The 16,746-nt window shown below is 46.5% G+C and overlaps 1 protein-coding gene across 3 annotated transcripts in view; it reads right to left on the reverse strand.

Annotated features, from left to right (window-relative positions):
• The window catches only part of Naus (cortactin binding protein N-terminal like nausicaa), a 57,378-nt gene extending 41,644 nt beyond the window's left edge, over positions 1-15,734 (reverse strand). For 2 of the 3 annotated variants that reach the window (XR_014700790.1, XM_084579416.1), the window contains exons 1-6: positions 15,373-15,734; positions 14,127-14,228; positions 5,947-6,192; positions 4,486-4,644; positions 2,869-2,994; positions 1,392-1,532 (exon numbers count right to left, since the gene is read on the reverse strand). Coding sequence is in view for 2 of the 3 variants with exons in the window: in XM_084579416.1 (XP_084435542.1) it covers positions 1,392-1,532; positions 2,869-2,994; positions 4,486-4,644; positions 5,947-6,192; positions 14,127-14,228; positions 15,373-15,462 (864 nt within the window). In the remaining variant the exon portion in view is untranslated. The remainder of the gene's footprint in view (positions 1-1,391; positions 1,533-2,868; positions 2,995-4,485; positions 4,645-5,946; positions 6,193-14,126; positions 14,229-15,372) is intronic. The other variant, XM_084579417.1, reaches the window with a different exon arrangement.
• Positions 15,735-16,746: the final 1,012 nt, after the last annotated feature.

Here is a 16,746-nt window from a genome sequence, read left to right on the forward strand (position 1 = left end):
GCAATTAAGGAGAGGAGGATGTGGGATTCGGGCTTGCTGAGGCTGCCCTTTGCGCAGCCGTCGCCCGCTCCCCTGTTGTTCTCCTCTTTCTCTTCCTCCCGCCTGAGGCGGCGGAGAGATGTCAGGACGACTTGTCACTGTCGCTCGGCCACAGCTCCGCCCTGGCATCCCAGTGGCTGTTCTCATTAGCGCCTTTTGGCGGGAACACGGCACCGCTTAGACGGCCGCGCTCACGCGACCCTCCAAGTGGGGCCCAAGAAGAGACCCCTCCGAGACACTGCAAGGTGCATACGCTACTGTTCTTGTCTGCTGGTCTTTGTCCGCGCAGACCAGTGTGTACTCGAGTTAGTCTGCTCCGGGTCGTACCTGAGACCGCAGCTCGAGCCTGTCGATCGTGATCCAACAATCCGCGACAGGCATACCTTGCGGTGGTTGCCCACTCTCTTTCAAAGGAACCCTTTGGTCACTGCGAGAGAGAGATCACAGCACGCCCTTGCGTGCTTGCGGCGCGCACTCCGTGTCACTGCGTACGCGCAGGGGAGCCTTGCTCCTCATGCGCTCCCGGGACGCGGTGATTGAGTATTTGTGTACCGCTGGAGGACGGCATTAAATAAACGTCTTCTGTGTCCCTAGGAGGCTTGTGTGTCGTAGCGAAGCGCTCTCCTCCCTGCAGAGGTTGAGTGCACGCTGCGGTGAGACAGTGTGCGTGTGGTGACGGCTGATCGGAGCTTCGGCTCGCGCGACGCTCGAACCCGCGGTGGTTGGTGGCCTATGACCACGTAGAAACCACATGGTTTACCGCTACTTCTGCCTCGCCGTGTTTGCTTTGCTATGCAGGGTGCTGAAGAGAAGTGTCAGAGACAAGCTGCAGCAAGGAAGCGACAACGTGCACAAGAGACAGTGGAAGAACGTGAAGAACGTCGTGCACAAGATGAAGCTCAGCGACTGCACTCTAGCTCTCCGCGTGCTTCCACTTCGTCGGCTACTGATGAACAAATGACTGCTCAGGAACACCGCAATGCCACCAAGCGAAGACCGCGCTGAAGAATCGTCAGAAGAACAGTCGTAAACATTGTGTGTCATGTGTTACTCTATAGCCAAATTATCAAACCACATAAGCTACGCAACAAGTGAACACACAAGCGTAGCCATGCGGCCATTGCTAACGCAATTTACTAGGCTTAACCAGAGCTAAGCCACTGCCATTTTTTTTTTTACACAACAATGAGTATCCATGCATAACAGCGCAACGACTGTTTCTTATAAGCAAGCTATGCCCCACAATGTGCTCTAACGAGCAGAATTCACGAAAGAGAAACAAGCTACAGTTGCCACACCAGGACGAACAGCTGCTCATGCTTAGCTGTGTCGCAAGCAGCATATGCGCCCACCTGTGCCTGGAAGCGTTCCCTCTCGAGCTCGAAGTCGGCCGCCTGTCGCTCCAACTCCTCTTCCATTTGAAGCGATCGCTTGCTCTCTTCCTCGAGGCCCTCGACCATTTCGGATGACCTGGCCTTCTCCTCCTTCAAGCTCTGTGGAGGAGAAGTGGACAATTCAAGAACGCAGCCACTGCACAGGTTCTAAACCTAACATGACGTACAGTGGAAAGAAGGAAGGCAAAGACCCTTTCAAAATTCCGCGATAAATCAATGCAGTCAGCCTTTCCAATCTGCCTCTTGCACATGCTAGTGGCGTCATCCCGTGAATGCATTGAGAAAGAAAGTTTATCGTAAGATACGTCTCACGAGGTGGCTGCGTGGATGAGCACAGAAAGCGAAGAAAGTGACACCACCTTCACATATGTGTGAGAACGCTTTCATAGTCAAGCAGGGCTTCGGTCAATGTTGTCAATGATGTATACAAGGATGTCAACAAGGCAATGCAAATCTGAGCAGATATTTTTGTTTAAGTTAAGCCACGAGGTGCAGGATCACAATCGAAGAAAGCAACAGAAATTTAAGCTTCCTTTGATGGTGGACCAGCTCAAATAGATTTAGCCAGTTCACTAAGTCATGGGTCACCAATGGATCACTGGCTAGTCATGATGCACATGTGCGAGCTATGCAGCCACAAGTGCCGCAACAAAGAAGCTGTAGGACAGCCTAGCAAGTGTCAAGGAGCCCACTAAAAGCACACATGCACATAATGTCGCTATTGCCATCTCTTGACAGCTGATTCCTCCAGCTGGTTCCTCCAGTGGCTCACTAAGCACCTGAGATTTAAGGGTAGAACCCCAGTGGGCCATCAAGCAAAACAATTAGGTTTCCAACTGTTGCTGCCACAGTCAATGTCCTCGATAATAATGGCTCAATACGGTGACACAACACCTTAGCCCTTTAGCCTTCAGTCGCTATTGCCATCTCTTGACAGCTGATTCCTCCAGCTGGTTCTTCCAGTGGCTCACTAAGCACCTGAGATTTAAGGGTAGAACCCCAGTGGGCCATCAAGCAAAACAATTAGGTTTCCAACTGTTGCTGCCACAGTCAATGTCCTCGATAATAATGGCTCAATACGGTGACACAACACCTTAACCCTTTAGCCTTCAGAAGGGTTGACTGGGCACCGAGGGTACCTTCATAGTTTTTACTTCCAGTTAAATTCGTTCCTGTCACTCACTAACAGTTGATGTTTGTCCATCAAGAAAACATCCATTTATTGCAGAGGAAATTGCATTAAAAAATTTTCTCAATTTGACTGAAGCTCGTGATGCCAATACCATTGTAAACGATTCTATGACCCACACTAGGAAGTGAATGAAGATGCGGCTTAGCCATAAGGATTCACATTCAGTCTTCATTTTTAAAAATCTCTCCAGGAAGAAAGCACTGGTAGTCTGGCGCAGTCAGCTTTTGCGATATGTACGCTCACCTGTAAGAGCTGGTCCCCTCGTTGTCGCTCTTGGATTAGCCGCAGGATTAGCCGCTTCCGTTCTGCCAGGAGCAGCAGCACCATCTGCTTCTGCCGACTTCGCTCCATTTCTAGGGCATCTGTTGCCTACGAGTGAACGCCAAGGACACCACCTCATCAACAAAGAAGAATGCCAACAGAGAAAGAAGATTCAACATAGAAAAGCAATAATGCCCAAGAACACCATATCTGCCAGTTTTTTTTTCTTTTCTCTACAATCTTCAACCACACACAAACATAGGTCGTCTAAACTGAGTGCATATTACAAGGACGCTTAGAGATGACCTTCATAATAATGTGCAGAGAATGGTGCACAAGGCTGGTACTTTGTTGCACAATCTAGAAGACATTAAATTAGAAAAGATTAGGTTAGCGTTTTGATGGCCCAATCCCTCAAAGAATATTCTGGGGAACAGTTGACCGAGTTGAAGCCTCCTCGACACGAATAATGTTGATCCAATAGGAAGCTCAAGGCTCTCCCTTTATCTCAGCTTCTTCCAAAAGCATTTGCTGAACCTGAGCCTACCGAAGTGGATCTTCCATAAAGATGCTCTTGCCCGGTGTAGCACTTCGAAGTGCTCCCAGTGGTTCTTTTTTTGAGAGCTCCCACCACAGGCAAGGCAGAGACCCAAGAGCTGAAGTCTCAATGCACACCCCTGTGTGCACTGTAAGCATCAAATGTAAATGCTAACAACATAAATGGGAGCAGCAACCTAACAAGTTCTAAGTTCACAGAGGACGTATAATAAGGCACCTGATTTTCACTTCCATCGCCTGAAGATGGACCCCTCGTGCATTTCCTCTCCTGCACTCGTCAATCTTGTTCTCTCGGTTTGGCTGGCCATTCATCTTGCCCTCAATCCATTTGGTGCTGTCAGTACAGGTGCAAGCAATGCTAAAGGAAATACGCATTTTCCAAGAAAAGTCCAAATGCATAAAGGGAGTAACAGTGGCCTTGGGGAGCAAAATATGACCCCAAAAGTCACTTATTTCAGAAATGGCGTTATTCTCCAAGAGAAGCCAATTTCTTTATCCCAGAAATCAGTACTTTTTGACCATAACACTGAATTCTGATCATCGTGGGGCTGAATTTTCACAGCAGCAGACGATAAAATGACGAATAAATTTCGGCTCCTGGCTGTATGCTGATACCACAGCATCAAAGCACAACACAAATGTTCAATCGCACTTCAGAAATTTGTGTTTTAGAAAAGTTAACGCTTGAGAGACACGTTTAGAATGCTGATTGCAAGTGCTGTAAGATTACTAATTAGGATAAAATATAAAAATTGCTTTGAGTATTGCACTCATTACTCAGTGCATGTACCGATGCATTAAAAAAATATTTTTAATTGTGCTATGTTTTTCGCCACATGAACTTCCTCCCTCAAGGCTGGCATGCTGAAAAAGCTGGAACTAAGGAACCATCTGTTGAATTTCCCTAAGTTTGCGAAAACTGTGAAAGGGAATTGCATGCTTCTAGCCATATATGCAGCACAGGTTGAATTCCCAGCACTGGACACCGCATCTCCATCTCCAGAGAAGGTACTTGCATGACTGCGCTGTGCCCATCCTCACCTGCTGGAGGTCCTTCTCAAGCCTCCGATTCTGCTGCTTCTCCAAGTCCACCTCGTGACGAAGGTGCTCCCGCTCCTTCTCCAGCATGTATGTCACGTCGTCCCCCTGGGCTGTGTCGTGCGCCCGCCGCCCTTTCTCCTCTTCCAGCTCCCGGTGTAGCTGTGTGTGGTTTGTGGCAAGCAATTGCAAGCGTCAACAGTTCGCATTAGCTGGCTGCTGTGGACTGAACTATGCCATGACACAGGCTTCTCTGGACATCTACCCCGCCCCCCACCCCCTCCCCAAACGATCTGTACCAGCTTCCCCCCCTCACTCCATCTGATGATGAAAAATTTTTTTTTAAAGGTATACTGAAAAAATATCCAAGAATATTGAGAAAGCACCACAACTGCATTCTTAAGACCAGATTACACTAGTACAGACACATAATTCGGGTTAGTTTTGGCCGGATGGCTGTATTTTTGACGTTTTCTGAGCGGCCGCCGGGTCAAACGCAGCGCACTCCCGACTATTAGCCGGCGGGTGTGACGTCACAACTACCCTCAGCAACATCATGGCCCTGCGATCCCGCCGCCGCCGCCCCCGCACCGTGCACAATGATGAGAAGTGTGGAATGCTTAACACGAGGGAGGTCGAGGGGGATGCGTACGGAGGGCGCGTATTGCAGACAATTGTTTCCGTGCAGGGAGGGAACGATGAATTGTGCGCAGGAACACAAGCAGCAGCAAAAAGAAGAAAAAAAAAAAAAAAAAAAAAAAAACGCCTCTGTCCCTGCGCTTTGCGAGTGCCACGGGGGAAAGAAAAATGAACAGGTGCGACCGGCCGTGATGGGGGTAGTTGTGACGTGATATCCGGTTTTGTCAGAGCTTTCACAGAAGCCCGCTAGGTGCGGCGATTTGAGAAATATTAATTAAAATACTTACTTTCCGCTCATTTCTGTTCATAAAGTGGATTGTTTTGGTCACTTCCAATGCAATAGCTACCATCTGCGCTGGAAATCTCGGTGGCAGTTTTTTTATTTAGTATACCTTTAATGAATCGGCCCCAATTAGAGCAGCCGATTTGTACATTTGAACAGCGCAAAGGACTACCTACTTAGTTTCGTTTGGTTTGTTTTATAGGGTGTAATGTTGCAAAGACACTCAGGCTATGAGAGACGCTTTAAGTATTTAAAGCAGACTTATTGTATTTAAGTCCATTGCACAGTACCCATGTACTTCTGATGCAGCAAGTACTTATGCATCAGAATCCTTCCCCGGAAGTTTTTTAAAGCCTAATGATATTTGATGGGCATACTACACACATCCAGCAAAGTAACAAAGGATCCCAATCACTGACCAGCTTGAAGACATTGGGACAAATATTCTGCAGGGCAGACCAGTTCTTTGCAACAACGAACCTTCTATAAGCACTTTACCCCAAACTCTTTTATTGCTGCGTAAGCAGCCGCAGGAAGCCCACCTTTGCGCAGCGCTGCTCCAGAGCCCGGAGCTCCTCCCGCGTGCGCCCCTGGACCCTTCGGTGCAGGGCAATGAGGTGCTCCAGGTGGTGCAGTTGGAGGCCGTGTAGAGCTCGCACCGAGGACACGTCAAAGCGTCCATCATAGGCATTCAGCACGTCCCGCTGCAGGGCGGCCCAAGGATCGCTGCCTGACGCCCCGTTGGCGCCCGTCTTGCGGGGATACAACAGCTGCTTCACCTGCTCTGCCTGCACAGGCCACAGAGTGCTCTCAGGGATGCCTCAGCACTGCCACCAGTAGGTGCAATTAAGATATGCTGAACAGGCGGCAGTTTCAATGTCCGTATGCAAACAATGGTCCCTGCACACTGGTATCAAATGCTCTTTGTCTCCGCTAATAAACCCCTGACAGGTCTGGTTCGTTTAGTTGGCTTGAGTGTGACATCAAAGGCGGCATGATAAAGGACCACAAACAGCTTCCACGGGGCAGGAGGCATAACAGGATTTCACCGTGTTCCTGGTCCACTAGCATGGAAACCAGTGTGACTTCTGATGTCGACACAGTAGCAGACACACTCCGACTTCCAACACTCACCGAGATTGTTCAGAGAGATTCTGAAGTGGCTTCAAAATTCAGTCTGTGGAACACACTTTATACATTCCACCCTCAAAGCACTCTTCATCCTCAAGTTTCCTTTTCCTTTCAGGAAACACACCAGCTTGTAGAAATATGCTACAGGGTCAGTGCACCATTTAAAAGGTGAGCAGATTTTATCATTTCTACTGTGTGCTTGGAAATAAAACAGTAAAGCCTAGCATTTTTGTTTGCTGAATCAGTCGAATTTCGTTTGAAAGTAAATTTTACGACAAATGATACAGCTGTTACCAGACATTTTTACAATGGCATTATGTGAAGTGCAGCAGCGCTACAGGCGAAATGTGTGTCACATGGTGAACCACACGCTGCTTCTAGTCAACAAACTCTAAACTGAAAACCAATCTTGCACCTGCCATTTAACCGTGAAGTGCGCCAGTCTGATATGCTTGCAAATCATTCACTGAGGTAATTAAAGGCATTCAACTGGGGTGGTCAGTGTCCCATCAAGCAAATCACAGCACAAACAACAGGCATGAAGGACTAAAAAGACGAAAAATGTTCAGGGGTGCACTCAAGCTTGCATAGGTGCAGTAATGCGAAATCATTATCAGTTCTGCCATGCCTCCTGGTAGTTTCTCGCGACACTACACTAACCGACTTCGGCCGCACTCAGCCAGATGGTGCATGTGTACGGCGTATTTTAGAGTCACTCGATAATTTTCAGAGTGCCGCGAAGTTCCCATCGCGTGCTGTCAACCATGACCGGCGCAGCCATGAAGCTTCCAACTGCTTGAGGCAACTATATTCAAGTCAAACTCAGAGGACATTTTGAAAGCAGCATGGGCATTTGCTTGTGCATTGCCTTGAAGAGCACCGCAGCTACTTTAGAAATAGTAGAATTTGCAAACTGTAAACAGTAAGCTTGCATGGAAGGCTGAACAGCGGTCTGCATGCGGATAATTTCAGTCCTGCCAAAGAGCTTTATCGATTAATCCGACACCTTGTTATTCCGTTGTGATTTTCGTGGCATTGTAATTACTTGCACTTTCTTGCCTTCCTCAATTACTACCGTAGACGATCACATTGAGTGATTCTCTTTGGCGATGCAGATGATAACTAACTGTACGTCGTCGCACATGCGCACGGACACTTTGACGCACGCTCACACGTGCTTGCTTGTTAAACATCTGTATTATCATTATCACTCATCGCTAAGCATTGTTACCCGTTTCCAGTCAGTTGCGATCATTCAAGTCCTCGTTTGACATTGGTCGTTCCATAGTCATGATGAGTCATGCCTAGTCATCGTAATCATTATCACTCATTGCTAAGTTTTACTCGTTTCCAGTCAGTTGCGGCCATTCAAGTCGTCGTTTGACATATTGGTCCCTTCGTAGTCATGATGAGTCATGCCTAGTCATTGTAGTCATTACCACTCATAGCTAAGCATTTTATACCGCTGTCACACAGGCATTTCGAAGGCCCTCAAACCGAATGTCTATCGACTCGAAGGCTTTCGAACGCTGCCACATGGACGTTTTCAATGGCCATTGAGTCGATAGTCTATCGAGTCAACGGAATAGATTAGAACTCTTTTGAGATCTTGAAGGCCTTTGAATGTCGCGCAAAGTTGGTAGCGTTGACCCAAGGAGCGCCACACATACTTTCATGCACAGCGCGTTTATGACACAAAAACATGAACTATAGTTATTATTTCATATCTTTAATTTATGCGGTAAAATATTGCTGTACGTAATAATTTAAGAATAGTATCACTCTTTTTTAAGGTGCATTATTTCTGCACTCTCCGCCACTGTAACTTGCGCAGCCGAGAAAAGCAAGCACAATGAAAAGCTCAGCCTTATAAACGTCAACGCGCTTTAAAAAAAAAGTTGTCCTTTAACCCTTTCGCTGTCGGGCGTTTCTGGCTGTGATGCACCCCCAATGTCGGCTTGGTTTCAGGGAACGAGTACTCAGGGAACGAGCATAGCGATTTATTTTTTATTATGATTGCTATGCAAATAACATAGTCATCGGAATATGCGCATTTCAGTGTTCTGCAAGTACTGTTAATTAACATCATCAGCCTGATTATAAATGAGATAAATGAGAATATAATAAAAACTGCTCGTTACTTTCTGAGTCCGATTCCAAGCTCAGCTCGCATTTATAATGAAAAGATCCATTGCCGCAGTCGAAGGTCTCGAGCGGTCGGCCATACGAAAGTAGCCGCGTGCACGGAAGGCGCACTTCCAGTGGCCCGCACAACGGAGAGAAATGGCACGTTGTGAAATGAAAATGATAGAGGGCGGTTGAAGGAGGCTAAAACAACCTCCTTTGCTGCTGCTAGCCGCAAGCAAGAGCGCGGCAAGAGAGAGCGAAAGCACCAATCGAGTCATGTGTTGACCTATTGGAGAGGCAACAGCACGAGCCCCTGAACGTGACGCGTCGTAGCAGACACTCCAACAGAATAAAAAAAACCTGCAGCAGATGGCAGAACAACCCTTGAACCCGTAACTGCATGCACAAATCGTGAAACGAGTGCGCTGCATGATTGCTTAGCGCGATAGAGTAGCGCGCGGAGCGACTGCGCCTTCCTGCAAAGAAGGTGGCGGGGGTGGGCGTGGTCGCTCTATACTCTTCAGTATATACGTACCAACATAACGTGGGGCGAAAATATGAACTAGTAGAAAGATATCACAGATGGTGCAGCCTGTCCCAGTGCGCCAGCTTCGCGCTCAGGCGCAACGTTTTGAACGCACGATAAAGAATGTACCGGTATGCCGGTGACACTGTGGAGGAAAAGTGCGAGAATGTACCGGTACGTTCGTGACAGCGAAAGGGTTAAAGCAGCTAACAGCCTACAGTAACTAAAAAAAAAAGGTAACAATTATATTTTATTTTGCATTTAAAGAATATTTTAGTTCATTAAGCAAAACCGAAAGCAATGACAGCGGCGCCACAAATGTTTGCCGCCAAAAAACTATTTCAACAACCTTCGAGTCCAATCGCGATTGAAAATCTTGAAGGCTATCGACTCAATCGCCTTTGAAAATGATCATGTGACAAGGGTATTACTCATTTCCAATGGTTATTTTAAGTCATCGTTTTATATACTGGTCGTTTTGCAGTTATGATGAGTCATTCCTAGTCACTGTAATCATTACCACTCATGGTTAAGCATTTTTCCTCATTTCCAATCAGCTGCGGTCATTACAAGTCATCGCTTGTCATATTGATTGTTTCGTAGTCATTAGCAGTCATGCCTAGTCATTTTACTCATTTCCAATCAGTTCCGATAATTTCAAGTCGTCGTTTGACATATTTGTTGTTTCGTAGTTATGATGAGCCATACCTACTCATTGTAGTCATTACAACTCATAGCTAAGCATTTTTACTCATTTCCAATCCCCCATATGCCACACGTGTGGACCTTTTAGCAGCCGTCCCAGCTCAACCACGCTTAAAATCACGGCCATCATGCACGTCGCTCATAAATTCGTGCAAATGCTCTCCACAAACAACTACAATATATATACACCGACTCACAAAACATTCTTCGATCCATCCACAACCGCACCATACCCGTTGACCTACGAGACAGTCTCGATGAGGCCCTTTTCGCCTTACACCCAGCCACTGTCACTCTAAAGTGAATCCCTGGTCATTCAGGGATCGCGGGAAATAAACTGTGTAATCACATCGCTCGCAATTTCCATAACCGGGCTCCGGTGATCCCCTGGGTCAGCTTACCGACAAGGCACACGCTCTAAAACACACCCTGAAAGAGCACTACACGCAACTAAAGGAAGATTTTGCCCATCTTCCGGCACCCAACCCAGCCCTCACTATCCCCCAAACCTGAGTTCTCCGTAAAATTCAATCAAATGCCCTCATTACCCCAGCGCGGCTCTCCCTTTATCACATGCGAGCTGAACCCTCGTGCCCTAACTGCCCCTCCATCTATGCGAATCTTGAACACTGTCTTTTCCTCTGTCCTGCCGCTATACAATCCTCACACTATCCCTACACCCCCTCCCCCTGTATCCTGGCGTGCCTGGCTGGAATCTTCTTCACTGAAGGACCAACAGCCGACCTATTGGACGCTTAATTTGAGTCCTGAATAAAGTGCATTACTACTACTACTACTACTACTCCAATCAGCTGTGGTCATTGCAAGTTATCGTTTGACATACTGGTCGTTTTGTAGTCATTAGCAGTCATGATGAGTCATGCCTAGTCATTGTAGTTATTACCCCTCATCAATAAGCATTTCTACTCAGTTGAGGTAATTAAATTCGTAGTTTGACATACTGGTCATTACATCATCATCATCATCATCACAGCCTGATTATACCCACTGCAGGGCGAAGGCCTCTCCCATATTTCTCCACTTAACCCGGTTCTGTGCTAGCTGCATCCACTTAACCCCTGCGAACTTCTTAATCTCATCCGCCCACCTAACTTTCTGCCGCCCCCTGCTACGCTTTCCTTCCCTTGGAATCCAGTTTGTCACCCTCAGCGACCATCGGTTATCCTCTCTTCGCACTACATGTCCTGCCCATGTCCATTTCTTCTTCTTAATTTCCACTAGAATGTCGGTAACTTGAGTTATTTCTCTGACCCACTCTGCACGCTTTCTATCTCTTAATGTTACCCCTACCATTTTTCGTTCCATAGCTCTCTGGGTTGTCCTCAACTTAAGTAGAACTCTCTTGGTTAGCCTCCACGTTTCAGCCCCATAGGTGAGTACAGGCAAGATGCACTTGTTGTATACTTTCCTCTTGAGCGATACCGGTAAGCTGCTAGTCATAATCTGCGAGTGCTTGCCAAATGCGCTCCATCCCAATCTTATTCTTCTTGTTATTTCCTTTTAATGGTCCGGATCTGCGGTTACTACCTGTCCTAAGTAGACATATTCGCCTACTACTTCCAGTATTTCGCTACCTAATGTAAACTGCTGTTCCTTCCCAAAGCTGTTGAACATTACCTTAGTCTTCTGCATATTGATTTTCAAGCCTACCTTTCTACTTTTTCTGTCTAGGTCATCAATCATTATTTGCAGTTCATCCCCCGAGTTGCTTAGCAAGGCAATGTCATCAGCAAATCGCAGATTACTGAGGTATTCTCCATCTACCCTTATCCCTAACTGCTCCCATTCCAAGTCTCTGAATACTTCCTCTAAACAAGCTGTGAATAATACTGGGGAGATTGTGTCTCGTTGCCTAACACCTTTCTTTATGGGAATTTTGTTACTTTCTTTATGCAGAACTATGGTTGCTGTGCAGCCACTATATATATCTTCGAGCACTTTCACGTATGGCTCGTCTACCCCCTGATTTCGCAATGCCTGCATCACCGCTGAGGTTTCAACTGAGTCAAATGCTTTTTCGTAATCAATGAATGCTATGTATAAAGGCTGGCTATATTCCGAGCATTTTTCTATCACCTGATTGATGGTATGGATATGATCGATAGTAGAGTACCGTTTCCGAAACCCTGCTTGATCCTTTGCTTGACTGCAGTCTAAGGTTGTCCTGATTCTATTAGCGATTCATTACACTGGTCATTACAAGTCATTATTAATCGTTATTATTAGTTATTAGCATTAGTCATTAACTATATCAATGTCTATAATTTTTATCCATTACCTATCACCGTCAATCATTTTCATTCTTTATCGCCCTCCTCACATGTCCGCTATTTGCAAGCGACACATTAGCGCATAGATCAAGCGCACACATTTTCGCTAGATGAACGAGCCTAGAAAGGCTTTCGCCTTAAAAATCTTCCCAGATTTATGCAGGTTGCTGCAGCCAAAGGCGCCGTAGCCCGGCATTCTGCCGCTAAGTGCTTCTTACAAGAAAAGAAAAAACAATATAGTATGGCCGATTTGAATGGTTAATCAAATACGAAGTAGGTGCGTAGAACCGCTTATCACCGTTGTACCTTTCATGCATTACCACACACATCTTCGATTTACACTTTCTCCAATATCTCCCCTCATACACATGCAACTGTGTTGCATGCATGAGTGTGTTGCAACTTTACACAAGGCATGATCAAGTGAAGCAATAGTGTAATGCTATGTATCTGGGCCAAGGAAGCCAATCTGTTCGAATGGTGATTCGATTCACGGTGGTGACCCTATTTTTTCTCCTTAACTGTCAGTTCGTGTGGACACACACTGATGACTGGCCGTGAATGAGAGGCTCTGTCCACGTCCCTCATGAGCCAAAAAATGCTTTCGTACTGTATAGAGCTGTGTATGTCCAACCTGCCTTCCATTCTTATAATGTGAAAGCATCAAAGAAAGAGAAAGAAAAATAAAGTTATTTGAGTGACTTCAGCCCAAAATGAGTTATAACAGGGTGTGAACTTCAAGTCATCTACTCCGACATTGGAGCAACACTTGGGCTACAGATATCAACCTGTTTAAAAATGCTCACACTGCTCATTATCTCCTGATTTGTACCCTTATATGTATGTCCTTAATATTGTCATGTATTTCACTCCCCTTTGTAATGCACAATCCGGGTCCTGAGGGTATTACAAATAAATACATTAGAGACACCTTCCCGGGGCACTGGTGTCTATGACACTTAAGCTCCGCCTTTAAGGGTATAGTGCGATAGCAACAATGGCTTCCGCCTGGGGATCTTTGTTTGCATATATGCATTTTGCTGCTCACCTGATAATTAAATTCTTAATTTGCGGCTCTATTGCATGGCACATATTCATCAAAATGTGATCGTAAGCTAGTATACGAGTTTACTCGACGCAGATACCTGTAAAGCCCCACTTTAACCAAGTCATACGGACGTGCTTGCGTGGCATAGGATTAAAATGTCTTACTAATCACCCAAGGGTCCTGAAAGATTTGACTCCTATCTCCCCCTTTCACACAACCAACTCATCAAACAGTTCTCGGCCACGTCACTTGCCAGCGGTTTTTCATTCACATTAGCAACAAAGCCGGTGACAACAGATTTTCTGCAGAATAGGGCCATTAATGCTATTGCAATAAAAGGTTCCAACTGCTACCAACTGTGACCCAAATTAAGAACCTCGTTTGCACTGACATCTCATTGTGGGTATATACATTAGGCTTCAAACAATCGTGATTTCATTCTGTGAACATGACTCCCAAGAATCTGCTTCCATCATCGTTCCAGACTAGTAGCCACATTGTGATACAAAAACACATTTTATAAACAGCCTTCGTAACTTTCTATCGAAATTTTCTCCAGAGTAGCCACAAGCGTTCAGCTGCAAGCACAGCTTGCTGCAGTACCCAAGATCAGGTGAACAACGTGACTGAGCAATAAAGCAAGCCCTCAAACTATGACAAAATTTGACGGTTTTCCCTCATGTCTACCCAAATCAGCTTGAAAATAGTACAGGGGACAGCTGAAAGCATAACACAATAAAGGTAGTATAAAACACAGGTCATACATATATAATGGGAAAAAAATGCACAGAAGGATAATGCAGACAGTAATCGTAGGCTATAACTTTCAGCATTTACCATGTGCTTGCTTGCACCACCTTTAACAACGGGGAATCAAAGAAAGGGAAGGGTCACCTTTAGCACAGCAATCACGATTTCTCTGGCCTGCAGTTCTCCTTCAAGCACGCTGAGGAGCTTGAGGAGGTCAGCCTTGCTAAGCTCCATTTTTGGATGCCTCTGGAAACAAGAGAAAGATGCATGTGCAAAACAAAAGCATGTAAGAATGCATGATCAGATCACAGTCGAATAAGGACTCAACTGCCTGTTTCCACTTTATGATCACTTAGGAATAAAATCGTGGCAAGACGAGCTAACAAGATTTGAAAGTAGCGCACCATACCACGAATGAGATTGAAAGAAGCTGCTTGACAAATGCATTGAAACAAGAAGCTGCACAGCAAGCAATTACAAGAGGCACCAAGATGAAGAAAAACTACTAAAACTGTTCCCAGCTTACAAAGTCTGGACAGAGATTTCACTACTGTTGCCACAAATAAGCTCGTGCGTACAGTTCGTCAACCTCACGAAAAAAAAAAAAAGTATATATAGAACGTGTATTCACCCTTTAACGAAACATAATTCACTGTCGGAGTTTTCTGGTTAAAACAGCCGCTCGATTCCAGTCTGAGCAACGTAAAGCCGCGCGCAATGAAAGTCAACGCTCATAAAAGGGGGGCGATACCGAGCGTGTTTGTCCGAAGGACTCGATAGAAAAACCCCGGACAGGCCGGGTGGAGCCTGCAGAAATAAGACAAGAAAAAATAAAAACCCGGTCAACTTAACTCGCGTGCGGAGCGCTACCGGCGCGCGCCCGCGAACGATCATTACGGACAAATTGTTGCGGTTAGCCGTGACACTATTTCACGGGAACGCGCCGTGTTCGGAATCACCGCCACCGCAAACGAACGCGATCAGGAACCGAAACGAACAAGGAATTGAACCTACAAACAAACGAATTCACATAAACAAGCTACGGCTTCGCGCATGGGGAAATGAGAAAACACGCATATGCACGTTGCTGTTAGACACGGTTGCCGCAGAGCACAGTGAACGAAGTTCTCGAGTAGCCAGCGTTCGCCAACGTCGACTCACTGCATGAATCGCTGTAACGCAGGTCGAGCGAACGTGGGCGCCGTTTCTAGCGCTTCGCCTTTCAATGTTTCGCACCATTCGAGGGCGAACGTGCTTTTTTATTCATAGCGAGGCGATACAAAGTCTCTCGAACGTAGCACGGTACTCCGAAAACGCTGCTCGCGCGCACAATCGAAAGGTGCAGATGAGCTCGAGCAAGCGAATGAGCCACGATCAGCGCATGCCTTACTTTGAGCGTGCTGCTGGTCAGCTTGTCAAATCCCTCGTAGGAGCAGGCGGCCGAGCCGGGCTGGGGCTTGAGCGCTCCGCGACCCGCCATGGTCACCGAAAGGGATACAAAGCGTCGGCCTTGTTGTTTTTATTACCCGCCGAGCGCGACGACTGTTCCCGCGGCTCCAGGTGTAGCCAGCCGGCCGACTAGGCCGGCCGAAGGGGCAGGACGGAATCGCTGAAAGCTGCTGCCTACGAGCGACATACAAGCGGACAGGTGATACCGATCAGTGGAGAGCTTACATCCCTCGCTCACGGATGGCTCTCACTCGGCGCCATGTTTTTTTACTACACAACTGCTGCTGTCCGCCGCCATGACAACGTCATACGTCACGTGAGACAAGATGGCGGATGAAACAGCTCCTGGTGCTTTTCTTTTGGTGGCAATTTCTTTTCTTTTAGTTCGCGCAAAGAACTGTCACTCGGCGAAACTCCTCACGTGGTACTATTTCAACAGACAGGAGCAAGGAAGCTTCCATCTATTTCTTAACTCATGGCTGCTTCGAATTCTCTAGCCAAGCTTGCGCCACGTACCCCTTTCTGTCCACGCGCAAGATCAAAATTACTAAAGTTAGTTTCGATTTCACACCTATAGTTCACTTAGATATTTGAAGTAATTTTGTTGAACTTGCTGCGATGCTGCTCATCCAAGTGACAACTTGTGGAGGCTATGCAATTTTCATGAGTAGGAAAATCTGTTATGCGGAGCTCAAAGAAAAGTCGCTTTCATTGCAAAACTTTGAAGTCTAGTGGCGAAGCTTAACATCGTCGACCTAGCTTCGAGCTGAAATTTAACGGCAATCTGACAAGCTACCAGGCCAAAGTATGTTTGAAGTTGTTTCACCGTTTACGCAAAATATACCCCTGAATGCCTACGCAAAACGGTTTGTGGTGCACCTCTTAAAATACGACCACGCTCTGAAGTACGCCACCCATTCGCGTCCTGAAGGATCTTAAGTACGTCCATCATAAGTATTCAGTTGTGAATTTTGAATCCCACCACAGACGAAAAGTTTGATACACTCTCTTTGCATGCGCACCTTGGTTACAATCATGAACAGCTTAGACCCTCCGGCACCTTTTGTTGCCATATGATGAGGAAAAGTGACGTCAAAACGGGGCTAACGGCGGCGCTAGTTGTCTCTGCGCGTGTGCCATGGCGTTTGTGCTGGGCTTATGGCGAAATCTTCCGCATTTAAAGCTTGTACGTTCTTGAGGGCTTGGAGCTTCGCTTACGCTAGAACATTTCACATGTGACTGCTTGTAGCGAGTTATGTTTCGCGTGAAAGCCCTGCGGAGACAGTAACCACGCTTTACAGCTGACTACTACCGC

This window comes from Amblyomma maculatum, chromosome 9, assembly GCF_055883805.1.
Source record: "Amblyomma maculatum isolate TAMU_Amacu chromosome 9, ASM5588380v1, whole genome shotgun sequence".
Taxonomy (NCBI): Eukaryota; Metazoa; Arthropoda; class Arachnida; order Ixodida; family Ixodidae; genus Amblyomma; species Amblyomma maculatum.